The sequence below is a fragment of the Acinonyx jubatus genome, chromosome B1 (assembly GCF_027475565.1).
Source record: "Acinonyx jubatus isolate Ajub_Pintada_27869175 chromosome B1, VMU_Ajub_asm_v1.0, whole genome shotgun sequence".
NCBI lineage: Eukaryota > Metazoa > Chordata > Mammalia > Carnivora > Felidae > Acinonyx > Acinonyx jubatus.
Window position 1 is genome coordinate 15,754,169 of NC_069382.1, and position 19,244 is coordinate 15,773,412.

At 37.1% G+C, this 19,244-nt stretch overlaps 2 protein-coding genes across 6 annotated transcripts in view; one reads left to right on the forward strand and one right to left on the reverse strand.

Moving 5' to 3' along the window:
* Nucleotides 1-19,244, forward strand: part of CB1H4orf47 (chromosome B1 C4orf47 homolog) — a 533,217-nt gene that overhangs the window by 58,201 nt on the left and 455,772 nt on the right. The gene's annotated exons all lie outside the window — the stretch shown is intronic.
* The window catches only part of PDLIM3 (PDZ and LIM domain 3), a 30,364-nt gene continuing 29,367 nt past the window's right edge, over nt 18,248-19,244 (reverse strand). For all 3 annotated transcript variants that reach the window (XM_015080377.3, XM_015080375.3, XM_015080376.3), the window contains one exon: nt 18,248-19,210. In XM_015080377.3, the coding sequence (XP_014935863.1) occupies nt 19,021-19,210 (190 nt within the window). In that variant the 3' untranslated portion in view covers nt 18,248-19,020. The remainder of the gene's footprint in view (nt 19,211-19,244) is intronic.

Consider the following 19,244-nt stretch of genomic DNA (forward strand, 5'->3'; position numbering starts at 1 on the left):
TTCATTGTTTATTTTGCTTCATTCCTCGTTTTTTCGACCCCTCCGCCAGAGCAGTTTCAATGTTTGGGGGTTTGATCGATCCAAAACCAATATTGTGAAAGGACTTTTGTTTGCTATGGTTAAAAGAACACCCTGATTTCCAGTAATAATCTTAAAATAACAATGAGATGTATGAAAATGTACACATTAAAGCTGATGCAGAGGCACTGATCTCCATATGTCAAAGCAGGCTAATTTCCTGTGCACCTGGGCAAACCATTTGCAAAAGATGGATATTGTGTTGGAAACTGGAGCTCGTTCAACCAAGGACTGGTTGGTGTGGCTGCAGTCAATACTTTATGCAGAACAGAAAATGGCCCTCTTTAAGTAAAAGCTTTAAATGAATATATATTATTTATTTTGCAATAGCAACCATTCCAGATAGAATATAAAGTAATGGAAAATTCAAATTTTAAGTCACAATAAGGAATTTAAAGTTATGATATAATAATTTATTGTATAATTATATGTTTTGCTTTCATGGAAATGAAACTCATGATAGTCTCAATGTTTGCTTGATATACTTTCTTGTTAACAATAGGATGATCTCTAGAAAATTTGAGTCTTGTGGCATTGTAGACAATTTCAATAAATTGTGTTTTTGAGAACTTATGCTCTCCATTGATGATGGCTAGTGACAAAATTCACTTTTTCTGGAGAGCTACACATGTGTTCAGTAGTGTGTCTGTTAAATCACTACTCTAAATAATTTACAGTATTTTGAAGTGAGTATGCAGATAAAAGCTACTACAATTTATTAAGCTAATTTCTACTAATGAAATTTCCATAACAGACTATAATATCTTTCACATGACATATTAATATCCAATATTAACAATGATAATATAATGTAATGTTCTCTAATAACTCTCATTTGTCTATGTGAGATATATAGATTATGATGGCAAGTGATATTGGTTATTACACCGAAATTTCTTGGGGCTCTACCTGGGAGGATTTTGCGACACCATTTAGTATAGGATATAAAAAGCAGATGAAAAGAGTTACAATGTCAAACTCAAATTTAGCCAGTCCCCTATTCTCAGTAGAGACATACTTTAAGATACTTCCCAATCAGTCAGAAAGGTAGTTCTTTACTTAGAAGGACAGTCAACTTAGAAATTGGGTCAACAAGGCCTTTGGATTTTAAACATTTTTCTTTTGTAAACTGAATCAGATATATATAGTCACAGAAGAAAAAATAATTTGTCAGAAACATCCTGTAATTAACATGAAAAACTCCATGTTTGGAGCCTACCAAGTTATAAAGATTAATAAATTAAGAAATAATATTAAATATAATATTAAATATAACAATATTTAAATAATAAAAATGTCTATGATATGAATGGCATCCCCTCAGAAGAGGCCCTTATGTAGGGCCTCATGCGAACAATCGCACACGGAGACCCTCTTCTCCGATCAGAGAGAACCTGAAAGCTGTAAAAATGAGGGTGGATGGTGGACACATCTCACTGGGGGGCATTCACAGCATTTGAGAATGTGTGTTGAGGAAGTCTTTACCTGAATACCCAGGACCGCCTAAAACTGTTGTCACCCATCACAGCCTGTACTTGAAACTCCGTTCTGAAGTTAGCCGGTAAAGGCGTTTCAGTGACTTGCCCTTGTCTGCTCGTGGGTTTACTCGTCTGTACAACAGGGAGCTGCCAAGATTGTGGTGAGGGTTGGTGGACCCCGTGGGACAGGATTTGCTACCACAGGTGCAGTGGGTACATAGGAGGCTGACAGGGAATGGCAGCTCTAGACCTCAGAGCCTAAGGTGAGATTTTGGGACAGTGTTGATCTTTTTTTCTCATGTAAAAAGATTTGATACTTCAACTGGAAAAGATTCAAGGGGCACCTGGGTAGTTCAGTCAGTTAAGTGTCCAGCTCTTGGTTTCAGCTTGGGTCAGGAGCTCACATTTCTTGAATTTAAGCCCTGCATCAGGCTCTGTACTAATAGGAAAGACTACTGTCCTAACAGTACAGTACAAAGTACTGTACTAATAGTGCAAATACCAGAAAAGAATTTATATTCTACTTATTTTATCCTTAAATTGTTAAATTTAAATCCTTAAATCCAAGTGAGTTAACATATTGGGTAATAGTGGTCTCAGGAGTGAAATTTAGTGATTGATCACTTACACGTAACACCTGGTGCTCATCCCAACAAGTGCCCTCCTTAATGCCCATCACCCGTTTAGCCCAGCCTCTCCCCCACCTCCCCTCCAGCAACCCTCAGTTTGTTCTCTGTATCTAAGAGTCTCTTATGGTTTCCGTCTCTGTTTTTACCTTATTTTTCCTTCTCTTCCCCTATGTTCTTATGTTTTGTATCTTAAATTCCACATATGAGTGAAATCCTATGAAATTTGTCTTTCTCTAATTTACTTCGCGTAGCATCATACATACATTCTAGTTCCATCCATGTTGCAAATGGCAAGATTTCATTCTTTTTGATCGTCAAGTAATGTTCTTTTATATATATGTACACACACACATACATATATATTTATATAGTTCAATATATAGTTATATTAATGTATATTAGAATACATATTCATATATATTAGAATATATGTATGTATATGTGTGTGTATTATTGTATCCTTTCGATAAATTCCTGATAGTGAAATTGCTGGGTCATAGGGTAGCTCTCTTTTTAATTTTTTGAGGAACCTCCACTGTTTTCCACAGTGGCTGCACCAGTTTGCATTCCCACCAACAGTGCAAAAGTTTTTGCATTTCTCCACATCTTCACCAACATCTGTTGTTTCCTGAGTTGTTCATTTTAGTCATTCTGACAGGTGTGAGGTTGTGGTTTTGATTTGTATTTCCCTGATAATGAGTGTTGTTGAGCGTCTTTTCATGTGTCTGTTAACCATCTGGATGTCTTCTTTGGAGAACTGTCTTTTCATGTCTTTTATTCACTGGATTATTTTATTCACTGGATTTATTCACTGGATTATTATTTTTTTGCAGTTATGATAACTTCTTATTAGATTTTATATACTAACCCTTTATCTGATATGTCACTTGCAAATACCTTCTCCCATTCTGTTTGTTGCCTTTTAGTTTTGTTGATTGTTTCCTTTCCTGTGCAGAAGCTTTTTATCTTGATGAGGTCCCAATAATTCATGTTTGCTTTTGTTTCCTTTGCCTCCAGAGACATGTCTAGTAGGAAGTTACTGTGGTGGAGGTCAAAGAGGTTGTTGCCTGTTTTCTCCTCTAGGATTTTGACGGTTTCCTGTCTTACATTTAGGTCTTTCATCCATTTTGAGTTTATTTTTGTGTATGGTGTAAGAAAGTGGAGCAGGTTCATTCTTCTGCATGTCTCTGTCCAGTTTTCCCAAATAATTTGCTGAAGAGACTATCTTTTTTCCATTGGATATTCTTTCCTACTTTGTCAAAGATTAGTTGGCCCTACATTTGTGGATCCATTCCTGGGTTTTCTTTTCTGTTCCATTGACCTATGTGTCTGTTTTTGTGCCAATACCATACTGTCTTGATGACTACAGCTTTGTAATATAGCTTGAAGTCCAGAATCATGAGGCCTCCGGTTTTGGTTTTCTTTTTCAATATTACTTTGGCTGTTTGGGGTCTTTTCTGATTCCATACATATTTTAGAATTATTTGTTCTAGCACCGTGAAGAATGCTCGTGTTATTTTGATAGGGATTGTATAGAATATGTAGATTGCTTTCAGTAGTATAGACATTTTAACAATATTTGTTCTTCCAACCCATGAGCATGGAATGTCTTTCCATTTCTTTGTGTCTTCTTCAATTTCTTTTATAAGTTTTTTTAACTTGTTTTATTTTTTATTTTTTAAAATTTACATCCAAATTAGTTAGCATATAGTACAACAATGATTTCAGGAGTAGATTCCTTAGTGCCCCTTACCCATTTAGCCCATCCCCCCTCCCACAACCCCTCCAGTAACCCTCTGTTTGTTCTCCATATTATGGGTCTCTTATGTTTTGTCCCCCTCCCTGTTTTTATATTATTTTTGTTTCCCTTCCCTTATGTTCATCTGTTTTGTATCTTAAAGTCTTCATATGAGTGAAGTCATATGATTTTTGTCTTTCTCTGACTGACTCATTTCACTTAGCATAATACCCTCCAGTTCCATCCACGTAGTTGCAAATGGCAAGATTTCATTCTTTTTGATTGCATTGTATGTGTGTGTATATATATACCACATCTTCTTTATCCATTTATCCATCAATGGACATTTGGGCTCTTTCCATACTTTGGCTATTGTTGGTAGTGCTGCTATAAACATGGGGGTGCATGTGTCCCTTTGAAACAGCACACCTGTATCCTGTGGATAAATGCCTAGTAGTGCAATTGCTGGGTCGTAAGGTAGTTCTATTTTTAATTTTTTGAGGAACCTCCATACTGTTTTCCAGAGTGGCTGCACCAGCTTGCGTTCCCACCATCAGTGCAAAAGAGATCCTCTTTCTCGGCATCCTCGCCAACATCTGTTGTTGCCTGAGTTGTTAATGTTAGGCATTCTGACAGGTGTCAGGTGGTATCTCATTGTTGTTTAGATTTGTTATTTCCCTGATGATGAGTGATGTTGAGTATTTTTTCATGTGTCAGTTGGCCATCTGGATGTCTTCTTTGGAAAAGTGTCTATTCATATCTTTTGCCCATTTTTGCACTGGATTATTTGTTTTTTTGTCTTTTGTAAGTTTTATATAGTTTTTAGTGTACAGATCTTTTACCTCTTTGGTTAGGTTTATTCCTAGGTGTTTTATGGGTTTTGGTGCAATTATAAATGGAATTGATGCCTTGATTTCTTTTTCTGGTGCTTCATTATTGATGTATAGAAATGCAACCGATTTGCAGCCTGTGACTTTACTGAACTCATGTATCAGTTCTAGCAGTTTTTTGATGGAGAAAAACTTTATATTTTGAAACAGAGGGCATTGTGTTGCCTAATATGTATTGTATGTCAACTCTGTTGTTGAATTTGCCAAAGTTCTAAAAATTTGACAAGCTTCTAAGTAAATGCACATTTAGATGGCCTGTAAAATGTAAAGTCCTCATTATGTGTTATTTATTAATGTTTTTGGATAAATTTAAAAATGGAAAATGCAGAGAAATATGTAACTAACCCTTTGCCTCCATCTCCCAGAATTAACAGTTATAACTCTATTGGCATAGTTGATTTCTACTTATTTAGAAAGAATAAAACATTACATAGAATTGAACTCCCCACTCCCTCCTATCCTGTTCCTCCTTTCCCGTGTTCCTCCCACAAGAAACCACTATTCTGAATTTTGGGTATAGCCTTCCAGTCCATTCTTATATTTTTATAGGAATTACATGTGTCTTCATGAGTAATATAGGTGATTGCTCTTGTTTGTTTAAAAATTTTTCATAAATGGTATCATAATTTATATTTTGTTCTTCAACTTGCTCTTTTTACTCATAATTGTATGCTTGTTAGCATATTAAAAATAGGTCTTTAACTGAGTTGTGAAAATAAGCTTGAAATATCCTCCAGTTCTTGCCTTTTGTTTTTGCCTTTTTGGTTTCCTTTAATTTTTTTTAATTTTGAAGTTATCACTAACTTATAGTGAAATTGGAACTATTGTCTGATATATGTTTCATTTTTTCTTGAACCCTTCAGAGGGAGTTGCTGACATTGTGTCCCTCCACTCCTGAATGCTGTGATATGTATTTTACAAGGACATTCTTCATTATGAGCACAATACAGCCATTAAAATCTAGAAATTAACACTGATACATTACTACTGTTTAATCTTCAGACCCCACTCATGTTTCACTAATCCTCCCAATATTGTCCTTCATAGCAAAAGGATCCAGTCCAAAGTCTTGCACTGCATGTAGTTGTCGTGATGTGTATCTTTAATCAGAGTCTCATGGACTCAGAGTTTCCTATTTTATTTGGTGGGTCACCATGGATTATTTTCTGTTGCTAACATGATCCATAGTTGCAAAAATTTTCCTAGTTGGGTCAGTGGGAGTTTCTCTAGCTTGCTTCTGTGTACTTTTGGCATGTCTCCTTTATTATTGGAGTACTTCTTCATTTTTTTAAAAATTTTTAAGTTTATTTATTTTTGAGAGACAGAGAGAGACAGAACACAAGCAGGGGAGGGGCAGAGAGAGAGGGAGACACAGAATCTGGAGCAGGCTCCAGGCTGTGAGCTGTCAGCACAGAGCTGACATGGGGCTTGAGCTCATGAACCTTGAGATCGTGACCTGAGCTAAAGTCAGCAGCTCAACTGACTGAACCCCCCAGGTGCCCCTGGTACAATATTCTTACCTACAGTTATTACTATTGAGAATTGTGGAATTTTATGAAGGAAATTATTTTCCAGATTGGTATAGAGGAAAACTTAAACATGGGAAGGTTTAGAAAATTTTTAAAAACTCTGTACCTGGTCAGTGCCAGACTTCCTGATTCTGAAACACTGGTTTGGCCAAAATCAGTTTATTTCAATTTTTTCCCCCATAACAAATTATGGCTTTGTGAGATAGGATGCCATATTGTCTAAATTTTATGAAAGTATAGAGAAAGTATAAATTTAATTAATACTAGAGCTAAAAGTTCCTATTTCCTGAGATGATATCACGGTTCTCAGGGTGCTGAGGCTCTTTTTTATTTCATTTGGCCTTATATCAGATAGACAGTGGACCATATTCTGTCAGGAGATATGCTTTCTCTGGTCACACATGTCAGTCAGTTCAACAACTTCCCTGAAAACATCTGATTTTTTTTTTTTTTTTTGATCGTGAAGTTCATTGCTAAAGGACAGGATTAGAATCTCTGTACTGCCAATGGAAAAACAAATCTGTGAGTCACAATATTTCAAAATCTTCAAATGGTAACTTCTCCTAGAGAATCCACTTTTACCTATTGACTAACAGCTGCAGATTCAAGAATCTGGAACAAATTCAAGAGAACTGCACAAACACAAGCTAGTCAAATCTATTCTTAGCAATCTATTACCAGACTGAAATACTTCTGGGCTTTTTTAGCTTCAGAAGATCTTTTTTTTTTTTTTTTTTTTAAGCCTGAGATCACAAGGCTATCACTCATAGCTGAGATCCACAGTAGTGTGAAAAAGTAACCAAATGACACTTAGGGTATAATAAATTTGGGAAATTTTCCTAAGGCAAGAGAGGGGGACTGTGCTGGTGTGCTGGTGACTTAGGGAGTCTGTGATTCATAATGGGCCTCTGATAGCTCAAAGTCTTACGCCAGATGTGAACACCTCTACTCTGCCTTCTCTAAGTTTCTTTTAGTGCTGATTTTAACCTGATTTCATCTGTGTAGAATGAAACCTACAGCTCACTAAGGATGGCCATTAGCTTTGGCCAAGGAACCTGGTTGCCATTTTAAGAGAACTTATTAATAGTGGTAAAAGTGGGGTTGGCCTACCTCTGAGAAGTTTGGTCTGCTAAAGGGATAGACCTAGATCACTATCAAGGTAGCTTGAGAAGGAATGGGTATTAGGGAAAGAGATATTTTTAGGATGGGTCATGCTTGCAGACTGGGAAGAGTCAGTGATAGAGACAGAAAGGAAAAAATGAGTCGGGAAGAGAACTTGAGGAATAAAGTAATGGGCATGATTTGGACCAAGAAGAAGACAGAGGACCAACAGTCTCTTTGAACATGTGAAGGTTTGGCCACTTTGTAGAGATGATATAGAGCTTTCCTCCCTCTGACAGAGGCTATCAGTGGGGAACGAATGCCCTTTCTCTGAAACAAGGTATTTCAGGTAGATAAGTGCCCCATTTGTGAAGCTTCTTGAGGATGAGTAGGGTTTATCAGTTTGGGTAAATTTAGAGGTAGCAGTCTCTGTAGCCTTTTCTAGACCGAGGAGTCTAATTCAGCTCCAAGTATGTGACCCCTTTTTTCTGATGCTAAACTGCTTTCTGATTTTTGGACACTAAAGGAGCTGTACTGACAAAGGCCACTTTGTCACACTTTAATAATAGTAGCATGTTTCCTTTGCTATATGAAGATGCCATTAATGCATGCTTCCAACAGAGTGAATGAGTTTGCAATAAGAAATCCATATTCCTTGCTTGACTTCAGCTGTGAGCTATGACATGAGTCAGAGGTAGTGTCCATGACCATTGGAACAGAATGAAACTTCTAAATTGAACCAAGAACCTAGCCACATTGGTGGCATGCCCTCACTGAATGAAATGAATCCAGATCCTTATTTAGAGCTCTTGCCATGACAATCTCCTTACTGTCTCATTACTTAATATTTTTATCATTCCACACTACTTTTCCTAGCACTTATGGAAGAGATGTCTCTTATTATAAAGAGAATAAACATGGACTGCAAGTTAAGACTGATGTAAATAAAACTATAGAGAGGAAGAATTATAATGGTATTTAGAATTTATAGGTTTAAAGATTTTCAAAACATATTACTTATTGCTAGGGAATATTAGTGAGTTTAAATGTTTTTTTTCTTTAATTGTTTGGCCTTGTACAAAAGTTAAGCTCTCTGATACTTTTTCTCATCTGTAAAACATCTATTTGGCAAAGTCATAAGGATTAGAAATAATGTATAAATGTGACCAGTGTTATGTCAAAAATTTTATAAGCATTCAATTAAGAGTCTATACACTCAAATAAAATACATGTAGTCAATAAAGGGACCTTAGTCCTCTTTATAGCTACAAGATTATAACCTATAGGTTTTGTTGTTGTTGCCATTCTTTGCCTTTGTTTGAGCAACTGGAATTTTTACTTGGATTCACTGAAATTCTGTTAGTCCTCTAAATCCTTAAAGTATATAAGAACTTCTTTGAACTTACCACTGGGGATAACAGAATATTGCCAGTGAGTCTTTGGGGGAGTCAGGTTGCATGAAATCAGACTTTTAAAATTATCCTCCTCAATGAAGAAAACTTCCAGTGAACTTCATGAATCTGATCTGTTCTCAGTGCGAAATGTCAACTCTCCTGGGAGTGCCAGGAATAGGCATCTAGTTCTGTGAATCTTCTAGCTTGATACCTTTGTGCTCATTTGATTGGCCCTCGATTTTGGACACCAAGAACAATTAGAAGGCGTAGAAACACCATTTTGAATCTGGTATTGAATGGTGAAAAGTATACATAATAGTAGTTCTTAGGAGTTTACACATTACTTAGTAGGAAACATGTCAGATATTTTTATATGAATTATCTTAATTTAGTCCTTACAACAACCTTGTAAAGTAGAGATTATCATCCTAATTTTATGGCTGATGAAACTGAGGTCTGGGGAGATTTCATGATTTCTCCATAGCTTACAGCCAGAAGATAGTGGAGCTAGTTTTGGTTCAGGTTTGCCAATGTCCAGAGCTCATTTCTGTAACCACCGTTTTGTAAACAACAACTTGGAGTAAGTTGTATTGAAATGGAATCTAGGAGACAATTTTTATAAAGCTCACTGAGGGCTTTGTTGTCCCATGGAAGCTTTATAATTACTCTAAACTAAAAGCTATTAAATCTCTTGTGCAGAAATAATGTGAAGCAGGAGAGACGGGACTCAAGAGCATGGATTCTAAAACCAAACTACCCAGGTTCAAATTCTGTTTCTGTCATTTACTACAGGAGAAACCTTAGCTAACTTCTTTGTATTTCAGTTTCCTTGTCGGTAAAATGGGAAGAAAAGTAATGCCTGCCTCACAGCACTGCTGTGAGGATTGAATGAGTTCATACATGTCAAGCACTTAGAACAGTTCTTGATACATAGCAAGAGCCATGTTAAGTGTTAGCTATTGCTATTATTTTAGCATTGATCGAGCATTTTCCAGAAAATGTGAATTTGTGAATCATCTAAATAAGAAGGAACATTTCTACTAATGTTGTTTCTTTTGGTCCTAACCATTTCTCATCTTATGAATCTGTCTGTTTAACAGATTAGTGACAAATACATGTTTATATTAAGTGTTATTTTAAAAATAATAGCTTTTTTGAGATATAATTTACATATCAATAATTCACTCCTTTCAAGTATAATTCAAAATGCCAACAAACTGGGCAATCTGGAAGGAACTGACAAATTCTTAAAAACTCAAGAACTACCAAAATCGAAACAGAAAGAAATAGAAAATTTGAACAGACCTATAACCAGCAAAGAAATTGAATCAGTAATAAAAAATCTCCCAACAAACAAGAGTACTGTGCCAGATGGCTTCCCAGGGGAATTCTACCAGACATTTGAAGAAGAGTTAATACCTATTCTTCTCAAATTGTTCCAAAAAGTAGAAATGGAAAGAAAGCTTCTAGACTCATTCTATGAAGCCAGCATAACTTTGATTCCCAAACCAAACAAAGATCCCACTAAACAGGAGAATTACAGGCCAACCTCCTTGATGAACCTGGATGCAAACATTCTCAACAAGAGACTAGCAAATTGAATTCAACAGTACATTAAAAGAATTATTCATCACAATCAAGTGGGATTTATTCCTGGGCTGCAGCGCTGATTAAGTTTTCACAAATCAATGTGATCCTCCATGTTAATAAAAACAAAAGAATGAGAACCATATGATCCTGTCAATAGATGCAGAAAAAGCATTTGACAAAATACAACATCCATTCTTGGTAAAAACCCTCAACAAAGCAAAGGTAACGTAGCTCAACATAATAAAGGCCATATATGAAAGACTCACAGCTAATATCCTCAGTGGGGAAAAACTGAGACCCTTTCCCCTAAAGTCAAGAACAAGACAAGGAGGTCCACTCTTATCCTTACTATTTAACATAGTACTGGAAGCCTTAGCCTCAGCAATCAGACAACAAAAAGAAATAAAAGGCATAAATATTGGTAAGGAAGAGGTCAAACTTTCACTCTTTGCAGTTGACATGATACTCTATGTAGAAAACCTGAAAGACTCCACCAAAAAAACTGCTAGAACTAATGCATGAATTCAGCAAAGTCTCAGGATATAAAATCAATGTACAGAAATCTGTTGCATTTCTATACACCAGTAATGAAGTAGCAGAAAAAGACATCAAGAAATTTATCCCATTTACAATTGCACCAAAAACATTAAGACACCTAGGAATAAACCTAACTAAAGAGGTAAAAGCTCTGTACTCTGAAAACTATAAACACTGATGAAAGACATTGAAGAGGGCACAAAGAAATGGAAAAGCATTCCATGCTTATGGATTGGAAGAGCAAACATTGTTAAAATGTCTACACTACCCAAAATAATCTACACATTTAATGGAAGCCCTATCAAAATCGCACCAGCATTTTTCACAGGAGTGGAACAAACAATCCTAAAATGTGTATGGAGCCACAAAAGACCCTCAATAGCCAAAGCAATCCTGAAAAAGGAAAACAAAACTGGACGCATCACAATTCCAGATTTCAAGCTATATTACAAAACTATAGTCATCAAGACAGTACAGTACTGGCAGAAAAATAGACACATAGATCAATGGAACAGAATAGAAGACCCCAAAATGGACCAACAACTATATGGTCAGCTAATCTTTGACAAAGCAGGAAAGAATATCCAATGGAAGAAAGACAGTGTCTTCAACAAAAGGTGTTGGGAAAACTGGGATGGCGACATGTGGAAGAATGAAACTGGACCACTTTCTCACACCATACACACAAATAAATTCAAAATGGATGAAATGCCTAAATGTGAGACAGGATACCATCAAATCCTAGAGGAGAACACTGGCAGCAACCTCTTTGACCTTGGCCGGAGCAACTTCTTACTAGGCACATTGCTGAAGGCAAGGGAAACAAAAGCAAATATGAACTATTGGGACCTCATCAAGATAAAAAGCTTCTGCACAGGAAAGGAAACAATAAATAAAACTAAAAGGCAGCCTACAGAATGGGAGAAGATATTTGTAAATGATATATCAGGTAAAGGGTTAGTATCCAAAATCTATAAAGAATTTATCAAACTCAACACCCAAAAAAACAACCCAGTTAAGAAATGGACAGAAGACATGAATAGACATTTTCCAAAGAAGACATCCCGATGGTTAACAGACACATGAAAAGATGCTCAACATCACTCATCATCAGGGAAATACAAATCAAAACTGTGATGAGAGATCCCACCTCATGCCTGTCAGAACGACTAAAATTAACAACACAAGAAACAGCAGGTGTTGGCAAGGATGTAGAGAAAAGGGAACCCTCTTGCCCTGCTGGTGGGAATGCAAACTGGTGCAGCCATTCTGCAGAATAGTATGAAGGTTCCTCAAAAAACTACAAATAGAACTAGCCTGTGACCCAGCAATTGCATTATTAGGTATTCATCCAAAGTTTACAAAAATACAGATTCAGAGGGGTACATGTACCCTAATGTTTATACAGAATTATCAACAATCACCAAACTATGGAGAGAGCCCAAAGGTCCATTGATTGATGAACATATAGAGAAGATGTGGTGTACACACACACACACACACACACACACACACACACACACACACACACACAGGAATATTACTCAGCCATCAAAAAGAATGAAATCTTGCCATTTGCAATGATGTGGCTGGAGGTAGAATGTATTATGCTAAGTGAAATGTCAATCAGAGAAAGATGAATACCCTGTGCTTTCACTCATATGTGGAATTTAAGAAATGAAACAGACAAACATATAGGAAGTGTGGGGGAAAAAAGGAGAGAGGGAAACAAACCACAAGAGATTCTGAGTGAGAGAACAGATTGAGGGTTGATGGAGGGAGGTGGGTGGGAGATGGGCTAGATGGGTGATGGGTATTAAGGAGGGTACTTGTAATAATGAGCACTGGGTGATAAATGTAAATGATGAATCACTCAACTCTACTCCTGAAACCAATATTGTACTGCATATTAACTAACTAAAAAATTTAAAAAAAAACAATAGAACATATTATTAAAAATAATAAAGTATAATTCAGTGGTTCTTAGTAAATTCACAGAGTTGTGTGAGCTGAATTAGACTTCTCAGTCTAACGGAGACTATAGGGACCACTACCTTTAAATTTACCCAAACTGGTAAACACCCACTCAGCCTCTGCAAGTTTCACAAACAGAGCACTTATCTGAGCTAAGTGCTTTGGTCCAGAGAAAGTGCAATGCCCATTGCTTTGGGCTCTGTCAGAGGGAGGAAAGCTCTATGTCATCCCTCCACATGTGAAACTTGCACATGTCTTTTTCTTGGTCCGAATCCTGCCCATTACCTATTCCTCTAGTTCTCTTCCAACTTATTTTTCTCTATCTAGAATTTGTACCATTGAAGGCATTTCAAAATACACAAAACACAAATATTTGACATAAATGGGGCAGTAGAAGACGTTTAGTACTTGTTAGCACAGATGAGTCTATCCGATGGCAGAGCCAGCATCGATCAGAAAGACTGGGATGAAATACAAATGTATTCATGAGGAGGCGTGAAAAGCTCTGTGACATGAAGCAGTGTTCTGAAAGGGTCATGGTTGGGAGCTTTGGGAAGTCAGACAGCAGCAACTGGAGCCCAGATGCGTGAAAGGACAGGCTGAGCAACCAGTGCACCTGTGGGCATAACAGTGCCTAAAGCAGTTCTTACATATAACATTCGTTGCATAACCTCCGTGCTTTTGTGAAACAGAGATATGTGCATGTCTGGGCACATATACATATGATGGCTAATACACATACCTGTGTTTTTCAACACCTATACTCCAGAAAAGGATATATAATTGGAACTTGGCCTCCTGAGAGGTAGTTCTCAAACTCACAACGTAGTTTTGCTTTTAGTGCAGAAATAATAACTTGCACGTATTCCATCAGGTGAAAAATTGAACAAGTAAAGGAATGGAATAATTGTCATCCCCAAATATTTGGCATTTAATGTAATCTTAGTTTAAAGCCCATTTTTGGTTAATACTTATGACAGGGGTGGCAATTAGGTTTTAAGAGCAGATACTGTATTATTCTTTGAATAATGGACAATGGAATTGTGCTTTGGGTTTGCATAAATTAAGACATGCTGAAATGCCTTATTCCTAGAGAAAGGAAAACATGTTGTTGGACATTCTTTGTATACTTAGACAAAGTTTTCAGGTAACTAAAAAGGCAATGTTGATACCTGATTTTGTGTTCTTCTGAAATGAATGATTGATAATACTACTAAAAAATTTGGAAGGAAATAATTATAAGCAACCACTTCTTATATGGGCTTTGTTTCAAAATTAATCACATGAAGCATTCTAATTAGCTTAAAAATGTTAATTTGTAACTGCAGAGAAAAATATTCAAAAATCCGTATTGTTATGCCTGTATTCAACATCTCTTACTTGGTAGGTTTTCAAATCAATATTTATCGGGTGCTCTCAAAAATGAACAGACTTGAGAGGACTATCGAAGTGGTCATAGAGGAGCTGAATGGTTTATTTACTTGAATTATCTGAATATCTTGTTCTTTCTTGAATTGCCTTTTTTGGCACGGCATAAATAATAAAAGAACATCAGGTTATGATGACATGATAATAAAGAGTACTGGTTATAAGTAGCAGTTTTGTAGGGCAGAAATCCAATCTGTTCAAAGGTCGACCTGACAGACTTACAACTGAAGTTGTTAATAGAAGAAACCCAGAGATCCATTCTGTTTATCTTGGAGTGTTCTCATGTTGGACAAATGGGAGATTATCTTCCACGGAGATGAGTAAACTGCCTGTGTGTCACATTAACCATTACGTTTTACTGCGCTCACACAGGTGCAAACATATGTGATAACTAGGACTGCTTTTTATTCAATGTTTCATCCTATTGGTAGAGAGCCTAGCAACTCCGCCCTAGGTTTACTCTGAAAAAAAGAAAAATCCTATAATTTAGTTAATCACGAGTCAAAAGTTCATAAATACCCAATTCTTTTTTATGTATTTATTTTTTTATTATTTTTTTTCAACGTTTATTTATTTTTGGGACAGAGAGAGACAGAGCATGAACGGGCGAGGGGCAGAGAGAGAGGGAGACACAGAATCGGAAACAGGCTCCAGGCTCCGAGCCATCAGCCCAGAGCCCGACGCGGGGCTCGAACTCCCGGACCGCGAGATCGCGACCTGGCTGAAGTCGGACGCTTAACCGACTGCGCCACCCAGGCGCCCCGTAAATATCCAATTCTTAATCCTAATGCATAATTTCATTGATTAATGTTAGCTTTAATAAGCTTGTGAATATCAACACAGTGACTAGTCTGTTTACTAAGGAGATATATCATTCTGTGAGCGAAATCAACATCGGTTGGCAGTCTTTGTTCATGGCATAAATTCCTATGTAGAATCTGGTGTGAACTTACTGAGAGACAAAATGCTGATATGGGGGGGGGGGCATACTGCTTTCTCATTTTTTTTTTAATTTTAATTCCTTTCCATTTGAACAGTGCTATGTTTATTTTGTACTTTATATATTTAAAAACAATGTTCATATTGCATTCATTTTTTTATGTAACTTTTAATTCCAGTGAGCTAACATACAGTGTCATATTACTTTCAGGTGTACAATATAGTGATTCAGCACTTCTCTACAACACGCATCACCACGCGTGCACTCCTTGATCCCCATCACCTATTTTACCCACCCTGCACCGTCTTCCCACAGATTATTCTCAATAATTAGGAGATCTGTTTCTTACTCTCTTTCATTTTTTCCCCTTTGCTTGTTTGTTTTACTTCTTAAGTTCCCCATATGCGTGAAATCATACGGTATTTGTCTTTCTCGGACTTATTTTGCTTAGCATTACACTCTCTAGTTCCATTCATGTCATTGCAAATGGCAAGATTCCATTCTTTTTTTATGGCTGAAGAGTACTCCGTTGCATATACATACCACATCTTCTTTATCCATTCATCAATCGATGGACACTTGGACTGCTTCCATATCTTGGCTAGTGTAAATAATGCTGCTTTAAGCACAGAGGTGTATGTGTCCCTTTGAATTAGTGTTTTTGTATTCTTTGGGTAAATACCCGGTAGTGCAATTGCTGGATCATAAGGAAATTCTATTTTTAACTTTTTGAGAACCCTCTATACTGTTTTCCAGAGTGGCTGCACCAATTCGCATTCCCACTAACAGCGCATAAGAGTTCCTTTTTCTCCGCATCCTTGAAAACACCTTTTGTTTCTTGTGTTGTTCATTTTAGCTATTCCTACAGGCGTGAAGTGATACCTCATTGTATTTTGATTTTCATTTCCCTGATGATAAGTGATGCTGAGCATCTTTTCATGTGTCTGTTGGCTATCTGGGTATCTTCTTTGGGGAAATGTCTGTTCGTGTCTTCAGGCCATTTTTATTTTATTTTTTTAATGTTTATTTTTGAGGGAGAGAGAGAGAGAGAGAGAGAGAACTTGAGCAGGGGAAGAGCAGAGAAAGAGGGAGACAGAGAATCCCAAGCAGGCTCTACACTGTGAGTGCAAAGCTATATATAAATTATTGCATTCATTTATATTTATTAATTCTTTCCGTGTTGAAATTTCTAGATTTCATTGTTGAAAGAATAATTTTTATTAAATATAATGAACATGCAACTTCAGGGCATACTTCACGAGCCTTGGTCACATAGTCTGAATTACCAGATTTAAGCTTTATCTCTTTCGAATTTTGGATTAGAAGTATACTATTAAAAAAACTATATACTTTTTTCTTGTTATTAAATGTGAAGTTATTCGTTATTATTCTATATACTGATATATACTGATATTCTACATACTGATATACTGATTATTCTATATACTGATACTGATATACAATGGCCATTAATGTACAATATAATGTCTAATGTACACTTTTATCATTTATTATTCTATATACTGATATATATATACTATATATATTATTTATTATTCTATATACTGATACTGATATACAATGGCCATTAATGTACAATATAATGTCTAATGTACACTTTTATCATGAAATCTTTCATTCTTAATTTAACCTCTTTTTAGTACAGTACACATATCCTCAGCTGTGCTTCCTGATTCCAACTGAGATGTTGTTTTACCTACTACAGATAATACCTAGAGGACTTCCACTGGAAAGGGCCATGAGCTATAAGAGAGGGGACAGCTGTGGGGATTAAATATTTCTCAAACGGCTTCTATTTGCTCCACCTGATAGTCACGCCACCTTTATCCCTTAGTCCAGAAATGCCAGCGCTGATCATTTCCACACGTTGGCAAGATTCTGGAGGGTGTATTGGGCTGTTTTTCAGTTTTCTCCACTGCTGCTTTGGATATCAACTTTCTTGAGTTTTCGAAGTCAGTTACCATTTATTTGTTCTATAGCTTCCAATCTTCTAAGTTAATATCCTTCCTAGGCCAAAATATTTTAAAATAACATCTAAAAAAAAATTCATCTACTTTGGGTACATTCATTTCCTTGATCTCTATGTTTTTTATTTATTTTATCTGAATGCCTCTGGTAATGAATTTGTTTTGGTACAGGGACTCCAGTTGCAATCTCAAATGCCTAAGGGGCCAGGCTGGTGTTCTGGCTTCTCTGACTAGATCGAAACCTCAGACAGGTCAGGGTCAGAAATAATTGGTTAAGTTTGGGGGAATCCCAGAGCAATACAACATGTGCCCTGTTTTCCATTGGGACAGTAGAAGATTACCTGCCCCAGGCTCATTGGCCGTGGCTGTAATAGGGTAGAGATGACTTTGTGACCAAGCAGTGAGACACAGGGCGTAAGACAGTCCCTACCTCCCCACCTCCACACCCTACCAGTTTGCCTTGGTTTGTATGCAGAGGGGACAGTTTCAGAAGCTTCCCATGTATCCCCAATGAGGAGCATAGGAAGTAAGTAAGACATGTAAGTTAAGGACATTGCCAAGTGGCCACCATAGTGGGAGGCAAGTTGACAAAACAGGGGCCAGATGGAATTCAGGTCTGAGATGGATCCATGACTCCAGAGAAGGCTGAGCTGAGATTTCTGGAGATGATGCTGGGGGTAGGTTTGTTGCCTGCTGCCAACCATGTGGAGAACACAAACCACGAGTGAAACCATGGATTTTAGCAGTGGGTACAATAGGGCCCCAGAAGGCCAGCAGCCCCTCCCTTCCTCTCGAGGGTCCTGAAACTGTCTCATCTGGGAGATGCCATCTTGGGAAGGAGGAAGCAGCAATGGTGAAATTTAGGGCATGAAGAGACAGCCTTGAGGGAGGTCTGAGCCTTGAATTTGACTGAATAGTTTATCTGAGAGAAGCATTTAAAATGAAAGAGACCATTTCAAAGCATAAGCAACTGTTTTAATGGAAAGGGAATGAATTATCTTTAATTAGCAAATTTAAATGTTCCTCCTATCAGCAGAAATTGTGGGCTCATAAGAAAGAGTGAAGGACTTAGAAAAACTAAACAAACCACATTTTTCTTAAAATACCTGAGTTGTTAGTGTATGTGTCAAGATGTGATCGGACTTCTTGTTGGAATGTTGATTTTATCTGAATTCACTGCGTGCCACTTCATTAGGTATTTTAAAAATATTTTATGTATTTATTATGTATGTTGCATCTGGTGGTATAATTGAATATGAAACGAGAAATCTAGGGAATTTCTTTCTGACATGCACTATAATTTAAAACAGTAACAGACAACTGCAAATTGTGTTAGAATACAAGATTGTCATTTGGTATTTACTACAATTGCAAAAACAGCTTGTTAAGGAAAAATAATTAGACTTCCCCAAGTATCTTGATGTCATAATACATATGTAAATTGTGGACTAGGACATACAAAAAAATTATTGCTTTAAATGTCAGTTACTGCTAGCCCCAGAGAGAAAAAGAGCTGCAAAACGTAGCTACTGTATGTTTACACATACGTTTATAGCAGGCATTTGTCTCCCACTCCTTTTCTTCAGTAACAATAAGATAAACGTCTAAAAGCCTTGGTTTTAGATTTGGAGTCGACAGTTGGCTATACTTCTGCCCAAAGCCATTGATGTCTTCCTGCGTTAAGTGCGCGTGAGGGCTTGCGTGCTCTGGTCTGCGTAAGACTCAATTAAGCTTTGGGATAAAGAGTAACTGTGTCGTAGCCCTCTGGGGGCCGCATGCGAGCTCTTGCATGCGTTTCGCAGTACAGCTCGCCCTCCACGAAGAAGTAGCCCTTCTGTTTGAGGTTGAGGTTGCAGTCGGCACACACGAAGCACTCCGGATGCCGGTACTTATCCCGCGCCTTCACAACAGCACCGCTGTAGAGAAAAGGGAGATCAACTCAAACAAACA